Source organism: Lampetra fluviatilis, chromosome 31 (genome assembly GCF_964198595.1).
Source record: "Lampetra fluviatilis chromosome 31, kcLamFluv1.1, whole genome shotgun sequence".
NCBI classification, from domain to species: domain Eukaryota; kingdom Metazoa; phylum Chordata; class Hyperoartia; order Petromyzontiformes; family Petromyzontidae; genus Lampetra; species Lampetra fluviatilis.
In genome coordinates, this window is record NC_136305.1 from 1,528,434 (window position 1) to 1,544,746 (window position 16,313).

General features: G+C 47.0%; 1 protein-coding gene across 2 annotated transcripts; it reads left to right on the plus strand.

The window, feature by feature from the left end:
• The first annotated feature begins 700 nt into the window (after positions 1 to 700).
• On the plus strand, positions 701 to 16,105 carry LOC144943423 (zinc finger protein 148-like). 2 transcript variants are annotated; one of them, XM_078870822.1, is made up of 8 exons: positions 701 to 777; positions 4,010 to 4,351; positions 4,680 to 4,809; positions 5,475 to 5,585; positions 6,066 to 6,195; positions 8,295 to 8,378; positions 9,195 to 9,313; positions 10,303 to 16,105. In XM_078870822.1, the coding sequence occupies exons 2-8, from the start codon at positions 4,161 to 4,163 to the stop codon at positions 11,893 to 11,895; spliced, it is 2,358 nt and encodes a 785-aa protein (XP_078726948.1). In that variant the 5' UTR covers positions 701 to 777; positions 4,010 to 4,160; the 3' UTR covers positions 11,896 to 16,105. The 2 variants fall into 2 exon arrangements, with proteins under 2 accessions (XP_078726948.1, XP_078726949.1); XM_078870823.1 differs by having other exon boundaries at positions 10,324 to 16,105.
• The last annotated feature ends 208 nt before the right edge of the window (positions 16,106 to 16,313 follow it).

Genomic DNA, 16,313 nt, shown 5'->3' on the forward strand with positions numbered 1-16,313 from the left:
AAATAAAACCAAATCAACCCCCCCAAGAAAACATACCAATGAAACTAAAACCACCCTCATCCTTCGCAGGCAAAGTCCAGCGAGGTATTCAATAAAATACACACTGGTGTGCTGTTCTTGTAACAAATGTTCACGTTCTGTTTACGTGACAAACCTTACTAATTGGCTGTGTCGGGTGGTGGCGGTTTTAACGACATATTTACGCGATTTAACCCCAAAAAAAAGCCTGTATCATGGATATTGGTCGCGAAAGCCTTCTTACGTGTTAAACCAAAAACAAAATAACCCTCTGCTCAAAAAATAAATAACGAAGTGCGTTCATAACGGGACAAGCAAACAACAACACGCGGACGGGCGGGCGGGCAGCAGCAAGCAGCACCACCACCACGCGCCCGCATTTCCCACAGCGCATCAGCGGCGCCGCGCGCTCCCATTGGCCCACGCCGGGGGGAGGGGAGGGGGCGCCGGGGGAGGGGGCCCGGAGGCGCCGCCGCCGCTGCGGCAGGCGGAGTCCGCGCGACGCCTGCGGGGCGGGGGGGGAGGAGGCTCCTCCCCCCTGATTGGCGGGCGCCCTCCCCGGACTTGACCAATCGGCGGCCGCCGGCGCTTTCGCGTCCGCTGTGGGGAAGTTGTTGAAGCGGCGCGCGCGGCCGCTCCGCCATTGCCACCACCGCCCCCCCCTCCAATCCCCCCCCTCCAACCCCCCCACCACCAACCACCACCTCCTCCTCCTGCTGCGATCGTCGCTCTCCATGTCGCGGGAAAGATAAAAAAAAGGTAACAAAAAAAAGACGACTCGGCCGCGTGGTATCTTCTCTCGCTTCTCGTCAACCTTCAACCTCCCAGAATAGCGGCAGACGCGCGCCGATTTAGTTGGGGGTCGATTGGCCGAATCCCATCGTAGTTGTAGGGGGGAGGAGGGAGGGAGGGGGTGGTGGGGGGGGGCTTTGAGGGCTTCGTCCTGGCCCGGGGCTCGTGGCCTCTCGTCCGGCAGGGGGAACTAGCCGAGGCCGTGGTCTGACTAGGCCGCGTCAAGGTTCCTCGAACGATGTTCGCCCCGCGGCAGATTTGAGGCCCTGCGGCGTGTGCGTGCCGCTTGCGAGCTCGGTACGGCCTCGCTAAGCGCTGGGGGAGATGGGCAGACTGCCTCGGGTGGAGGTGGAGCGTGTGGAAGGAGCCTTGGACGTGGGAGATGAGGCACAATAGAGCGCTGTTGAAGCGTGCGCCTTCCCTTAATTAGCAGCAGACGGTACCACCGCTGCACACAATGCGTGGCCGTGGTAAAACAGTACACTGCAATACCACGGTGTTGTACCGCAATAGAATAACGCAGCATTAGTCTAGCATGCTCCAGTTGGAAAACAGCACCACGGCACAATAACATCGCAATGGGATGATGCCACAGTGCAAGACGACATCACAAAGCAAGAACTATCAATCGAAAATATCACGTTACTAAACCCGAACATATTAACGCCGTATTACCACGCTGCAATACCGCAGTACAATACAAAAAAAACACCCCAGTATATACAAAAAACACAGTACGGCATAAATTTTGTTTAACCTAAATTGTTGTTGAACACGAAGGGACATTGCAAATGATTCGTGTTAAGTGAGAGCGGATTAATCGCAATGGCGTGGGCAAGCCACCATCCAGCAGTGGATGAACAATGGCTAATTGCGGTACATCGTGGTGTGATGCATGCAAAGTCCTGGATGAATCGTTAGGGGTTGTTGGCCACGAAGGGTCCTGCTTCTTGGGGTATTTGTTCGAGTGGGAGCAGGAGAAATGTGTGGGATTGTAGTAATGATGGTCTCCGTATTGTTTACCGTGCAAAAATCCAGGGCCTGAGCAAGCGTAAGGATTTCAACGTCTAAATATAGGAAAACACGGTCTACGATATTGTGTGTACAATCGATATGAAAGTCGAGGAAATGTGTTAATTGAACAATTAATATTCAGCTGATTGTTGCAGATAGAAATGTGTAAACCTTATTATACGTACCTATTTAAAAAACACTAAAAACTTATCAGTGATATTTACACTTTGCGTTAAAACTCGCCGAACGTTCAAGCCGTCGACTGAGACAACCTCGTTTACTTACTATCAACTACACTACTTACTATCAACCACGCTACTATCAACCACACTACTATCGACCACGCTATTTGTCAGCGCGTACTGTACATCAACACGCGTGGTGCGTTTTGTGCTCGCGTTTGTTTACCACCTCCCCTCCCGCACAACGCTGGCAGCGGTGTTTCTCGTCCTTTCTCCACTCTAAATAAAGATTTATCCGATTGATTCGCGCACTGCCACGATACGCTTCGTCCCAAAGTTGCCTTTCCCCAAGTTCTCGTCCCTGAACCTGGCTTTGGTCTCCCACGAGTCCGTCCCAGTCTCGAGCACGTTGAGCGATGTCGCTTAATTGGAGATGCGGTAACAATGGCGACCTGCGTGGATCGATGCTCGCGATAGAAGAAGTCCTTTGTATGTAGTATTTACAATAACATTAATTGTGTTTTTTATTAAAACGTTACCATTGTTTTAGTAATATTCTTGCAAGGACACCGCTAAAGTTATTCATTTGTGCTGTATGATGGTAGATGTGCAACTTTAGCGTGTGTGTGTGATGTAGCTACTATTTGTGTGGTTGCGTTCGTTATAAGTAAATAGGATGTTTAAAACGCAGACTCGCGCAGTCATGTACACTTTCTGCAACATCCATTGGGCAGTAGATGCAACATGGTTATATGTATCCGTTGATTTCGTTTAAAGTGGGTAACATTGATTTCCAAAATGGTATTGATCTCTTTACGTGTCGTAGCTGATTATTTTTTTATTTAGGTAGCTTTTTTATAAACTTAATCGTACGGAATCCACCACGTCACTTGAACCTAGTCACTGCATATTAAATTAACTTATTTGTGAAAATATAAAGAACGCATATATGTGTATCCAATTAATAAATACGAAAGGTTTTTAGAACAATGCATAATGTTTATGCACTCTATACATTTTCCAAACCATTTACAATCAAATAGTACTTATGCAAACAAATACGTGGCTTGGAAACCTTTTCCCGTTCCGATGATCTACACGGAACCGGAAGAAAACCAGAGGTAAACTAAAATCAATAACTTTTTTCGGTAGCGAGGCTTCCACAAGGCCAATGCGGGAGGAAGTGTGGCACAGATTGGCGCCAGCTCCCATAGAGTGCGGTCGTGTCGCTACAGTTCTCTGCGTTGAGGACAATGTCTTTAAAAACAACGGCGCTATGCCTCTAGATAAAATTAACTCAACCTCTTGCACATTCCGAGATTCAGCAATGATGAACGGACCCACCCTGCAACTTGCAGACGTCTCTGAACGGAAAAGGGTTAAGTACGTACATCGCTATACAGGTAGTCTTCTACTTACAATGGAGATGCGTTACGACGACCCCATCATAAGTCGGAAATATCGTAAGTCGAAGATGGCCTAGCCTACCCAGGAGTCTTAAAGAATGGTGATAATTTAGCAAAACAGAGCAATTTACAATACCGTACTGTATAAACTATATACTGTATGTATTTATTCATTACAATACTGTATTGCACAGTAATATGTAAAGAAAAAAAAACCAAGGTCAATTCTTAGCCTACCTATATGAACTGCAATTTAATAGAAAGTTTTTTCAGGAAACAATCCTATCTGCTATAAAAAAAACTTTTAACATGCATTGAACGTATCGTATCTTGGTAACCTTAAAATGAAATCGCTAAAGCTACGTATCATACATGCATTGAACGTACCGTATCATATAGTACTGTACTCACCAAGATTCTGTCCGTCTGCATACTTGAACGATGTTAGGTTGTTGATGGCAATTTTGTCGTATCGCCATCGTAAGATCAAAATATCCTAAGTCAGACCATCGTCACTCGGAATACCTGTACCCTCCACACTTACCTCCCCAGCCATGGCAGACGACAAACGTGACTAACGAACTTGTGCTGTTGCAGGCGACACCGATGATGGCCGCCCTCACCACCGCCGTTGCAACCACCGCTGCCAGTCCTACGCAAAGCTGAATGAACCTGCGCCCTCCGCTACCTACCTACTACATACCTACCTCCTTTCTTCCCGCGTTACGAGACCGGGCCGCCAGCAAGCATGATGATGAGCAGTCCAGGCCAAGATCGCTACGTGCACGTGCTGTACAAGGCGGGCGATGGCAGTGGTGGTGCGGCTGCGGCGGCACACATGCACATGCACGGTCTGGGCGGTGCGGATGCCTGTGCGGGACCTGGGATGCAGGTTCCGGGTGGGGAGCGCATGCACATGTCGCTCACCCCTCGTCACAGGTGAGTGCTGCATCGTCTGGAGTGGCCGTAGTTAAACCATGGTCCTTGAAAAGGACCATGGACATTCAATACGACTGAATATAAATGGATCACCCTGTATGTGCTTGATCTGTTTTGAATATCAGAAGCTTAGTGGTATTAGGAGAGTCAAAGATTACCGGATGACCACATTTCTCTGAATGGTCAGATCTATAAGTTAGTACTTTGATGAGATAGTGACTGGTAATAGGAGGAGTTGTTGTAGGCTTGTGTGCTGCAAGGTATACGTTTGAACCGTGATGTAGGGTTTTCACCACCCACAATGCTTGCGATTTTCTTTGACTTGCAGGTTCGGCCGGATTGGCGGTGGCGGACCCTTTGCATTTGATGGCACCGAGGAGGATGACCACAATCCGACAGAGGACCTAACAGAGGGATGCCTCATTCTGCAGCACGAGCTCATGGTTCCAGATGACATGGTGCGAAGTGGGGAATGGGGACTACAGGGTCTTCTGGTAGCCTTATTAATGGTGGTGGTGGATCATGTAGAGGTGGATACATTGTATGACACGTCCACCTGCAGAGCAACAAGGTGTTGCCTGTAGGAGAGGGCACAGGAAGTCGGTTTCAGCATAACATGGTGATTGATGCAAGGGTTGGTGGATCATGCATATTGGTGAAATTTCCAACCCGCTAGGCTACAAGTTAGGCAGAAAATGGCAAAACAGTATTTTGGTTGCTGAACCCATTTGTGTACACCTTGGAGTGTTTTTACCTTTTTTGGTTTTTTTTTAATTGGGTACTGCAGTTTTTCATCGTTTATTCCAATTCACATTACGAGAATTGGTGTAATATCTCATACAGTACTCAACTGGAAAATGGTTTAAAGACTCAATGAGGCTTGCTTAGATAATGGTTATCATGACCCCATATGGTTGTGTGGATTTAGATTATTTTCCTGTATATATTTTCTCAGCACTCTACTTTTATCTCACACAGAAGTACTCAAAGCAGAAATTAGCAGAAGGTTAGAAAAATATATATTTTTTTGATATATGAGACATTCTTGAGTAGTTTACATGTGATGAGTGCAACGATTATGGATGTAAAACTGAAGTTTTCTTATAATCCCATTTGTGTCTAGGCACAGCACTCCATAGGTGACTTGAACATGTACAGCGACACAAGGGTGAAGGAGGAGAGGAAAAGGCAGGTTCCCAAGAAGAAGGCCAAACGGAAGCCACGAGCGTCGAAGGTGCTTGTTTTAAATTAAATATTTACTGTTTCATACATTTATTAGAGCGGGGTGGTTAGCGGAGTGGATAGCACACCGTGTTACGAACCCGACGACCTGAGTTCGATTGCCAGGCATGGCCAACCTTGGTGAATGAGTGATCTCTAAACAAGTCCTGGGCCCCATTTCTCACAGCATCCTGCGATAACCAGTGTGATTGATGTATGGTCAAAAATACAGTCACGACTTGCGTGGTGCATGAAAGATCCATCCGATACTGGATTGAAGAGGATTGTAAGAACTACTTTGTACAAATTTAACATTTCCTAATGATTCAGTTCATTGACTTGCTGAGGCTTAACTGGAAAATATTATAGTTACGGATTTTGACCGTGAATCACAGGAACAAATTTTTGAAGATCTCACCACTCTCATCATTATTGGTCCATGTGTTTTTTTTGCGCTCACGGTAATTGATGGTCAACAACTCTTTGTTTTCAGGGTTTGGCCGGAGAAGGAGGGGAGGATGAGATTGGAGTCCCAAAGGGCACGAAGAAGTTTGTGTGTGAGCGCTGTTGTGCCGCCTTTCGCACCAACTACCACCTGCAGCGTCATGTTCTCATTCACACGGGTAAGCCATCGGACTCAAAGAAAACTTTCAGGCTGACCTGGACACCCTATCTCGGGGTTTGGGAGCTTGCAAACGTGCAGTCTTGATGAAACCAGGTCTGTAGCTTTATTTCATACAGCTTGGGGACACATTCTGTCCTTCAACTTTGAAACTGGCCAAAAACAATATTTATAAAAGCATCGCTGCAAGCAACTTAGCTACATTAATCGAATACTAGAGGGGAATATCCTTTTTACTTGGCAACAACATTGTTTCAGTGTTTGTGTGCTCAATCAGTCACCACTGTCACTGCAAGAGCCTCTGGCAGTGGGGAAAGTAACTGAGGTGTGTGTTCATGTGTGGCCTGCATTAAGCATTTGAATTTATTCTTGGGCCCTCTGCAAAGAATTTTTTTTACAAGAATACCCTTATATCATGCTGGTCGTTTTTGGATGCACACTCGCTGTGAGTGGTAATTTGGGCGCTCTGTTTTCCTATGCAAAACAAAATACTCCTTAAATGGAATTGATCATATATATTTTTTTAAACATCCTGGAAAAAATCTTCACGCTCAAGATTTTTTGGATAAATAAAATACATGATTCTAAATGTAACAAGTTTGCGGTGTGGTATCAAATATGCCGCCCCTAGGAGTGAAGTATTTTTTTATGCTCGTGTGTAAACAATACCAAATTTGGACATGACCCAAGTGACTCGGTGCTGCAGACGATGCGGCTGTACTCTGCTAAGTGCTTCACTCGGGTCTTGATTGGTGCTGCTTTTAGGTACGAGTGGTACATAATACATTTTGCTGTCGTAATAATTATCCTCATTTCTAATTGCGTTTACATTTGGCTTTGTTTTTATTGTCACATGATGTACATTATGTAGGCAAAGATTAATGCCTCCCCAGAGAGCGACGTGATGAATTACTGTGCAACCTTGATCTAACATTCAGGGCACTGGAAAAAAAAAAACATTTGAGTCCAGGAATGCCATTTCCTGCCATAAAATCCATGCTGTCATTTTGTCTGGCTCTGCTTCTTTTTCTCACTCTCATTGCCTCTCCCATAATTCTCTCTTCAAAGCTTCTCTCCTCACTCTATACCTCTATTGCAGTGTCAGCTTGTCACTCCATATGTACTCTTTGGTTCTTTTGGTAAAGTCACGTAGGTATAAACGTTTCGGGCGCAACACAAGCATCCTTCATCAGGTGGGACAACCACAGAAAGAAACAATTCAGCAATTGTTTGTTGCTGTACTTTTTGGTTTTTTAAATTGCTGTGGTTGTCCCACCTGATGATGGACGTTTGTGTTGCGCCCGAAACGTTGTAATTTATTTTATTTTCTACCTACGTTACTTTACCGAAAGAACCAAAGAGTATGGATCCCTGCAGTCACGAAAACTTCAAATTCCAAATCACTCCATATGTCTTTGTGCCATGTCTCTCTCTGCTTCTCTTCATACATTTCCGTGCCATATCTTTCTCTTATCCATTTCACTCTGTCTCTGTGTGTCTGCTTTCTCTTCTTGCATACATTTCGTATATCTTCTCTTTCCAATACTCCACGCATTTCCTGTGCTGTGCCCATATTCGCCTTCACTCCCTACGTCCCTACAGTGTGCCTCCAGTTTTCTCTTCATGTGGCCCAGTGCTCACAAATGACGCCGCTACTCTTGACGCATCGTTAGCGAGTGTCGGGCCATGTGGGAGGGAGTTGGAGGCGATGAATTGTCACCTTCCAGTGAATTGTCACGATTCAGAGTTGGGATTTGTTTGAAGAATCGGTCCTTGTTTGTCCTCTTTTTACAATCATGTTTATAGTTTAAAAAATTCTGTACCTTGTGTACAGTTTAGTTCGTACCATTCGCCTACATGTAACAGCATATCAGTTGCATGTACATTTAATGAATGACAAACGCACATTTCAATGTGGTGTTGTAACAATTAATTTAAATAAATTATTTCTTGCCAAACGTGCGTATAGAACGTATCTTTGTTCATGGAATGTTTACCGCATCTCTCGGCGTTCTTTTTAAACTCCTCGCGGACAACTCGCTCGACTTTCATTCACTTTTATTTGTTAAACACCATCCGTCTCCTGTTGCACGTGTCCAGGTGAAAAAGCGTACCAGTGCAGCCAGTGCACCATGCGCTTCATTCAAAAGTACCTTCTGCAGAGACACGAGAAGATTCACAGTGGTAAGCCCTGCAACCCGTACCCCCATTGTTACTCCGAGCATTTGCCTTTAGCCCGTGCCCTTTGTGTTGCTGCATCAAAAAACATCCTGGCCTCCGAGCCGCTTCGGCCAGCTCTGCAAACCCAGAGAGGAGCCGCACCTACAACTCGGTGTTATAGTAGCGGTGTCGTAAATACGGAGGTAGTGGAATGAGTTTACGACCCTATTGCTCTTTGAAGCCAAACAACCAGGGGGTGGTGGCAGACTTGAGCAGGAAGAAGGGAGATTGCATGTGGGTACAACATTTTTTTGCAGTGCATGCCTGCGTCGTCGTAGCTTTACATGTTAGGCATTGGGCAGCACCATCCCATGAGCATCAATAAAGGTCACTGAAGGTCTGTACATTCGATAACCCTGCCTCAGTATATTTAGTGAGGTTATAGTTAAGTTTTAATACATTATAAACTGATTGGAGCATTTATGCAGTGATTGGCGCATTGCACTGTGAACCCAACGAGCTGAGTTTGATTACCGCTCACAGCTAACATCAGTCACAAATGATATCTGAATTGGTCCTGGCCCCGTGCCTTCCAACCCAGGCCGACCAGCAGGGTGAAGTATGGTCAAACAACCTCCATTGACCAACTCTTGTGTGGCAACGCCTTCATCTTGCGGGATTGATCAAAGGGCTGTTTGTTTATTTATTATCTAACTTAAACCCTAGAGTCGAGTGCACCAAAACAAAGCAACGGCTAAACTGAAGCGGAAATTCAATGCAAGTGAATGTAGCACGAAGGAGATGGGTCCCTAAATTTTGGCCCCCGTCCGTCGCGTGCAGGAGAGAAGCCGTTCACGTGCGAGCAGTGCGGGATGCGCTTCATCCAGAAGTACCACCTGGAGAGGCACAAGCGGACACACAGCGGAGAGAAGCCCTACGAGTGCGACTACTGCCACCAGGTACGCAAAAAACACTCGTGGGGTGGTATGGCGCAGAGGAGATGGGTTGGTAGTGGGTAGGTACGTTGCTTACCTGTTCGTACGGGATATTTAAATGTTTATCTGTTTGCATTTTCTCCAGTTTCCTTTCGTACGTCAGAATACAAAGGAATTGGCCAGGGTGAAGCGGTGACATTGCAATAAAAACCTGGTTACCTATTATGCCTATTTACCCGGGAGAACCCCACTGAGTTTCGTGACTTTTTCAGGAGAATCCTACCAATATTTCGCAATAGTTAGAGATGATTGCATATTCCAATTGAGTCAATTTGCAGGTCATTTTCAAATTTGGACCGTGACACCGGCACACAGTGGCTTACCATTGTGAGTGACGTTGCAGAATCTTTACAGGCCACCGAGAAGCAGACGACTTATATTTTCATTGTTAATACAACCGCAGTGTTAATTAGGACGGCACGCTGGATTCGAATCGTTAACCTCCGCAACAAGAGGGGAATCCGCTGCCGCTAGGCTCCGTTGCAGTGTCACTGGCCTGAGTTGGATTTCGAGCCATCGTTAGCATCTGTGGCAAGTGATGTCTGAACCAGTCCTTCACCTGTCCGCCCTGGCACCAGTCCTCACTGACCAGCATAGCAAAATGTTGAAATTACAACCCCCAACAGAAAGATGTGGGGAGGCCTTCATTCAGCAATTGATTAACAAATAGGTTTCAATTATAATTCAGGAATAGGCCAAATGAATCGATGCAGAATGCTGAGAATGGGTGATATGTTGCAGATAATTAAGGGGACTATCTGAATTGGTGAGGGACCAAAGATCTTCAAAATTTCAGATCAGGACTCACATTGGCTGGTATTTAATTGTGTTATCACGCTGCACTGTCTCACACCAGATAAAAAAAAAATCAAGTTATCTACATTATGATTACATGGGTATCAGATGGAGACGATCATGATGGCTGTCGTTTTTCTGTTACCGCTCTTGCGCAGTATTACTCTCGCACGGACCAGCTCGCCAAGCACAAGCGTATGTGCCACGAGGGGCCACTCGCTGGCAAGCATGACATGAATGCGGGAGACTTCACTGCCGGCATCAACGGCGGCATGGACGCATTGCAGGGGACCACCCAGGGCCCCCGGCGCTGGAAGAAGAGGGCGTCGGGCACCGTCGCGGCAGATGGTTCCGCCGGGCCACCGGCTTCGGGCCGTGGCAGCAAGAAGAAGAAGAACACCGCGGGTCTTCCCGGCGGTAGGTACACGGGCGAGAAGCGGCTCGTGAACGTGGAGTGCATCATCGAGATGGGCGGACAGCTGGAGGATGGCTCGCTGAACCTCGTCGACATTAGCGAGGATGCGCTGACGCCAAAGCTGGTGCCGAAGAAGGCGAATCGCGGGCGCCGGCGCCGGGCCTCTCCTGAGCTCAGCCGCACCGTGCCCATTGACGCGCTCGCGGTGATGCACCACGAGCAGCACAAGGGCGCGCTGCACGACGAGGATAAGCTGCTCGGAGACCCCGGTGCCATTGTCGCCACCGATGCCGATGGTGACAAGTCGTCGTCCGAGCCGGCGAACAAGCTGCAAGCACATGCTCAGCAACAGCAGCAGCAGCACGAGACGAGCGGAAACACCTATGGCGACGCGATGCAGTTCCTCAAGAAGCGGCGTTACCTGCAGGCGGCGAGCAACGGAAACTGCGGTGGCGGCGCGAGCGGCGTGAACGTCGGCGGCGTGAGCGTCCTTAGCATCAGCACTTCCCCGCGCGTCGCCCCCGAGCCCATCATGGTGGTGTCCAACCAGTCCATGATGGACGACGGCCACTTGCAGGTGGCCTCGATGGAGGTACCCAGCCTGATCTTGGACATCAAGGCAGACCCGGACAAGGTCGGCTCGGGTATTCCAGACGAGGTGCTGCAGACAATCCTCGACCACTACTCGGCCAAGGATGACTTCGGCATGGGCGACGGTCTCCACGAATCGGCGCACCGCGACGCGGCCGACGTCACGTCGCAGTCGGCGTCACCGGACAAGGCCGCGATGCTGCAGGAGTATTACAAGTACCTGCAGCAGGCTCTGGACCGCAGCAGTAAGAGCGACCATCAGGCGGCAACGACGGCCACCGCGTTGAGTTCCGGCGTCGGGGTTGGGGTCGGCGTGGGCATCCCGTTTGGGCAGCTCGTGTCGACGGGGCGGCACGCACACGGGGACGTGAGTGCCACCCCGGTGTACTTCAGTGCGCCGCATGAGCCCTTCATGTCGCACCACGTCCATCATCACCACCACCACCACAACTTTGGCTCCTCGCTATCGGGCGAACCGTCCTACCACACGGTGCCCGCCGCCAAGCTGCAGCCGTACGGCATGGGCGTAGGGCAGGGGTTCACGTTCGCCGAGTCGGCGCGCGACCTCACCACCCTCGCGCACGAGTTCCTTGAGCCGAGTGGCGATAAGAAGGGAGACGAGACCTCCGGGTACGGGCTGGAAGACCTGGAGCACGTGCTGCCATCGCCGTTCTCAGCAGTGCAGTCGAGCAAACAGACGTTTGGTCGCAAAACCAAACCTGCGAGCCCCACCATCCCGTTCTAGCGCAAGCCGCTTCAACCTGCTGGTCCCTTGCGACCTGGCCACATGGCACGAGACATGCCCAATCTGGTCGTGCGTTCAGAATTTGAAGTCGACACTTTGATGCCTTAACACTCAAAGCAGTTTTTATTACTTTAGCCGGTCTATTTTGCTGGTTCACACTACACCTGTGGGTTTACCGTATGCCACTGATGGGGAGCTCACAGATGTGCATTTTCTTGCCTTATTAACTGGGGGGGGGGGGGGATTACGTTTCTCCTGTTTGGAGTATAAGCAGCCTGTATTGCATCGGCAAGAGCGTCTTAGTTTTTGTACCCGATGGCTTTTGTAACTCATTTGAAGACACTGTAAATCGACATGAATGATATTTGAAGCATTCGGAACTGCAAAAATCGCCGTGCTGCAACGTATTGGAGAAGACTCAAGATATAGCAATATGGACATGTTTGTTTGTTATCATCACTTTATCATGTTTTAATACAACTGTGGTCTCCGGTTGCCACCTGTTCCCAGTGTTAGGCCCAAGATTTTTTTTATTTCCTGTGCGCGCTAATGTCCTGGGTTTGTGTCTGCTGCAGCAGACTATTTTACATGCTGCTCGTGTATAAATCAACGCAGTGGTCCAGATCACGCAGCCACCTGCTATTTCCTGATCAATGTGTCATCAAATTATAAACTAATCAGCCTGCTGTAAAGTGCATTTCATAGGCCCAGTGGCAACCCTGAGGGTAGCCGATTTTATACCAGTTATATAGCCTATATCCCAAATGTGAAAGCTTATACACAATAGGTGAAATTAATAGTAACCTCCCCTTGTATTATCACCTCTGTCTTTAGCAAAAATAGTTGCTTAATTCAGTCTCAGCTTGCTACATAAACGATAATTGGATTAATGCTTACTTATGATGTACATGTTTATATGGTCTGGCAGCATGCGCAGGGAGAAACAGAAAGTGGTCACGTGTTAGGGGCTTTAAGTGGCACAAAGGTGACAGCTTTAGAGTGACGAGTAGACTGGTCGAACATGATTAAACAAGGGTTGCTCACTTGCACAAATCCATCATTGTGGCGTGGGAAGTTGTCAACCTTTCCATATTGGTAGCTATCGGCCACTACCGATGGGGGGGAAACAATTTTTCGTACAATATAAAAAATATCATGCATCTTCGTACATTTAAACCATCGTGGCACCCGACAGGAAATTTTACATGGTTTGTTTGAATTTCATTAAGTATTCCCGTTGAGTTATATAAATAATCTACTTCAATATTCGTGTTTTATGCGCATATACTTTTGTTAATAATTTTACTACATAGCAGTGGAGCAGAGGATGAGTCGATGACACGGGGTGAAAATGGCGATGGGCGCCTTCTTGCCCTCTCTTTCCAAGCCCTTTGGGCAGCGCAACCCATCACGCGCGAGTCGCTGGAACCGATCTCGAAGCCTGGCAGTTGCTGCGTGTGGGAGGCACCAGCGGCACCGACGACCGAATACTGGACGCGTAGACCGACCTGCGTCTTGCCGCACGACCGTTGCCCAAGACCTAAATCTTGGGCCCTGTCGGGTTCAGGAGCGCTGGGATTCTGCACAGCTTTCCAGACGATCATTCTGAATATTCAGGGAACATGACGACGCCACAGGGGAGACGGGGTTGGTGAAAGAATGTTTGTTTTCTTTCCCCCCCTCTCCCTGCGGAGAGAAACCGTTTCGGAGTCGCCTCATCTGTCTGCTGTTCCCTCCCCCCAGTTACACAGTGCCTCTCTCGTCCTTTTGCAACTCGTATGCATAGCATTGGCTGGCAAAACTGGCCCATTCAGTGTTCCACAAATGAAGTTCTTAGCCGTCTGGAGTAATTCAAAAGTCAGAGTACTGTGATTATAAAACTGTCCTGGTTGGTGAACTTCCACAAGACAAACTTGCAGTGCCTTTGCGTTTCTGTTTGAGAAACTCGGCTGAATGTTTAACGCTATACGTAATCTTTTTTTTTTAATTTCTGTACTATTTTGCCCATTAATATTTTATAGTAATCTGCAACAGCTTCTGCAGAACTGTATCTGCGTGCGGAGACATTTTCAGAGTCTGTGAAAACGTCCCACAGAAGCTGTATTTGAGGAGTTGAGCGGGTGTGAGATGAGCGCGACGTGCGGCACGCACATTCAAAAGCCAAGCTGTGTTTGATGCGGCCATCTACCACAAGCGGCAGATGAATTGAAATGCTGTCCAGTGAGTGAAGCAAGCCACAAATTCATCGGTGTGGAGCCTTAAGTCGGGTCGCTGGCGTCCGTTTTCCCGTCGACATTGAACTAAACCGGCAGTTGCAAGGGACAAAGTGTGTAACGTGAAGTATTTTTCAGCGTGCGTACGGTCAGCAGCATTCAGGTTCCGGGGCGAATGTTTTTCTTAAACAAGGTAGTCGTAGACAGGATGTCGGATCAGCTGTGTAGTCATGTGCTCAATGTCTATGCAGTTCATTCAGTTGACCGTTGGCTGGTAGACTGTTAAATTGCAGTGTTTGAATAATGTTGTTCCTATGCAAGCTTATTATTTCGTTCTTATCTCATGGTACCTGATGACCGATGTAATGTATTACATTGTTAAATGTGGAGTCACTACACGCAGTTACACTATTGCTAGTGGGTCCGCGCTGTGTTTCGGTGAAGATAACTCGCGTGAGGAGAAGCAGATAAGTTATGGGCAGGTTTACTCAACGACGAGGACAGCCGGTGTTCGTCTTCACGGAGAGCTCGTGTGTGCGTTTTCGTTTTTATTTTAGTTTTGATATACAAAGTGGGGATGGGTAGCAATGGCTCGCGCACCTCCCTTCCAGTTCTCCTCCACAGCTCTGCTTGGCGCGTCTGAACAATTACCAGACGGCGGGTGCAATGCACATTTATCGAATTTGCCGAATCAGTTGACAAGTTGAGATCATATTTATGTTTCTGTTTATTTGTGGCAGGGAAACAAAAAAATCACTGAAGCAGCAGGATAACAGCCTCTGTCGTTTTTACTAATAATGTGTGGAAATCGTTTTTTCCCTCGCCATTCAAAATATGAATGAGTCCTGAATTTTGCAGGTAAATGGATGTAATTGGCAGATGCGCAAAGTTGAAAGGGTGCGAGTATCATCGGCAAGGGAGGAAGCAGCCACGGCTCCAAGCTATTTCATTTAACTGCGGCTGTTAAGGCTCAACCCCGGGTGTAAAAATAGCCCATGAGCAATGCGGTTATGTGGCATTCGCGTCTTGTGCGTAAAATGCTCCGCCTCTGAAACATCACCGTGGAAGGGGGGGGGTGGCCGATTTGGGTGGAGCGTCTGGTTTTATAAGTGACGAAGCCACGGTTTAAGTTGAAGCAAAGAAAAACAATCGACGTTTTGTGATTTTTTTTTTTCAAGTTACTCGGTAAATTTTTCCTCATTCAGCCAGTGTTTCATGTTCGTTGCTGCTAATTAATTTAATAAGCTCGCTGAGCGATTTGTTTTGTTTTGTTAGCGTGAGAAATCGGGTCTTCCATTTAGAGTTAAAAAAAATCGTGCCGCATTCTGTAGATTTGATCATGTCCATTTTGTCACATTTCCCACTGCGTGGTGTCATTTTGCAAGCATGAACAAAAGCAAATGTAATCGAAAAAATTGCGGGTGCGTTTTGTCATGCGCGTTCTTCATAGACTCATCACCATATCCACATTCCACCATTTTTGCACAGTCATTTTTACTTTTTTTGGTGAGGGGATGGGAGGGGGGACTTGTGTAAATGTATACCTTGTTGATGCTGATAAGAATGATCATTGAGGTAAGAAAAATAATCTCGGAAGAGTGGAGCCCAATGAACAGAACTGTGGATTCCAAGTCTTCCTCCGTGACCTTCCGTATGCCCATCAAATACTGTACATAGCAACACTGAACTCTATATGAAGCTATTTTATATGTTTGCAATTTGTATACAATGTTTTGAAGTAGATTTGTTTGACCTAATTCAGTCGGAACCTAAGTATTGTGAAATTAATCGTGTTATTTACTTTATTTTTACGTTTTATCTTCTCGTTAGTTTACCGTAGCGTTGTGTTTGTAAGTCATGCATTGCAGTATAAAATACGTCTCTTGCTTTAAGGCTCATTGTTCAGCAGACCAAAGTTATACGGAGATGTGAATAGACGTGGATGCATTACTGAAACGGTATGTGTACATTTAGTGAATTAAAATCGAAAACTTCAAGTGTTTTTGTGTTCATTTGTACGCATATGAATTGTATATGTGAACCTTTTTTTGTTGACACACTCAAACCATGTTCATAATTATTTCAGTTAATACTGCAGCAGCAATGTTCATAAGCAATCCAATGAAATTGAATGCACGAATTGGGTACATTTTGCTCGCTGCGGTCTACATAGAATAATGTAGGTAATCGAGAAGTAAGCATGTG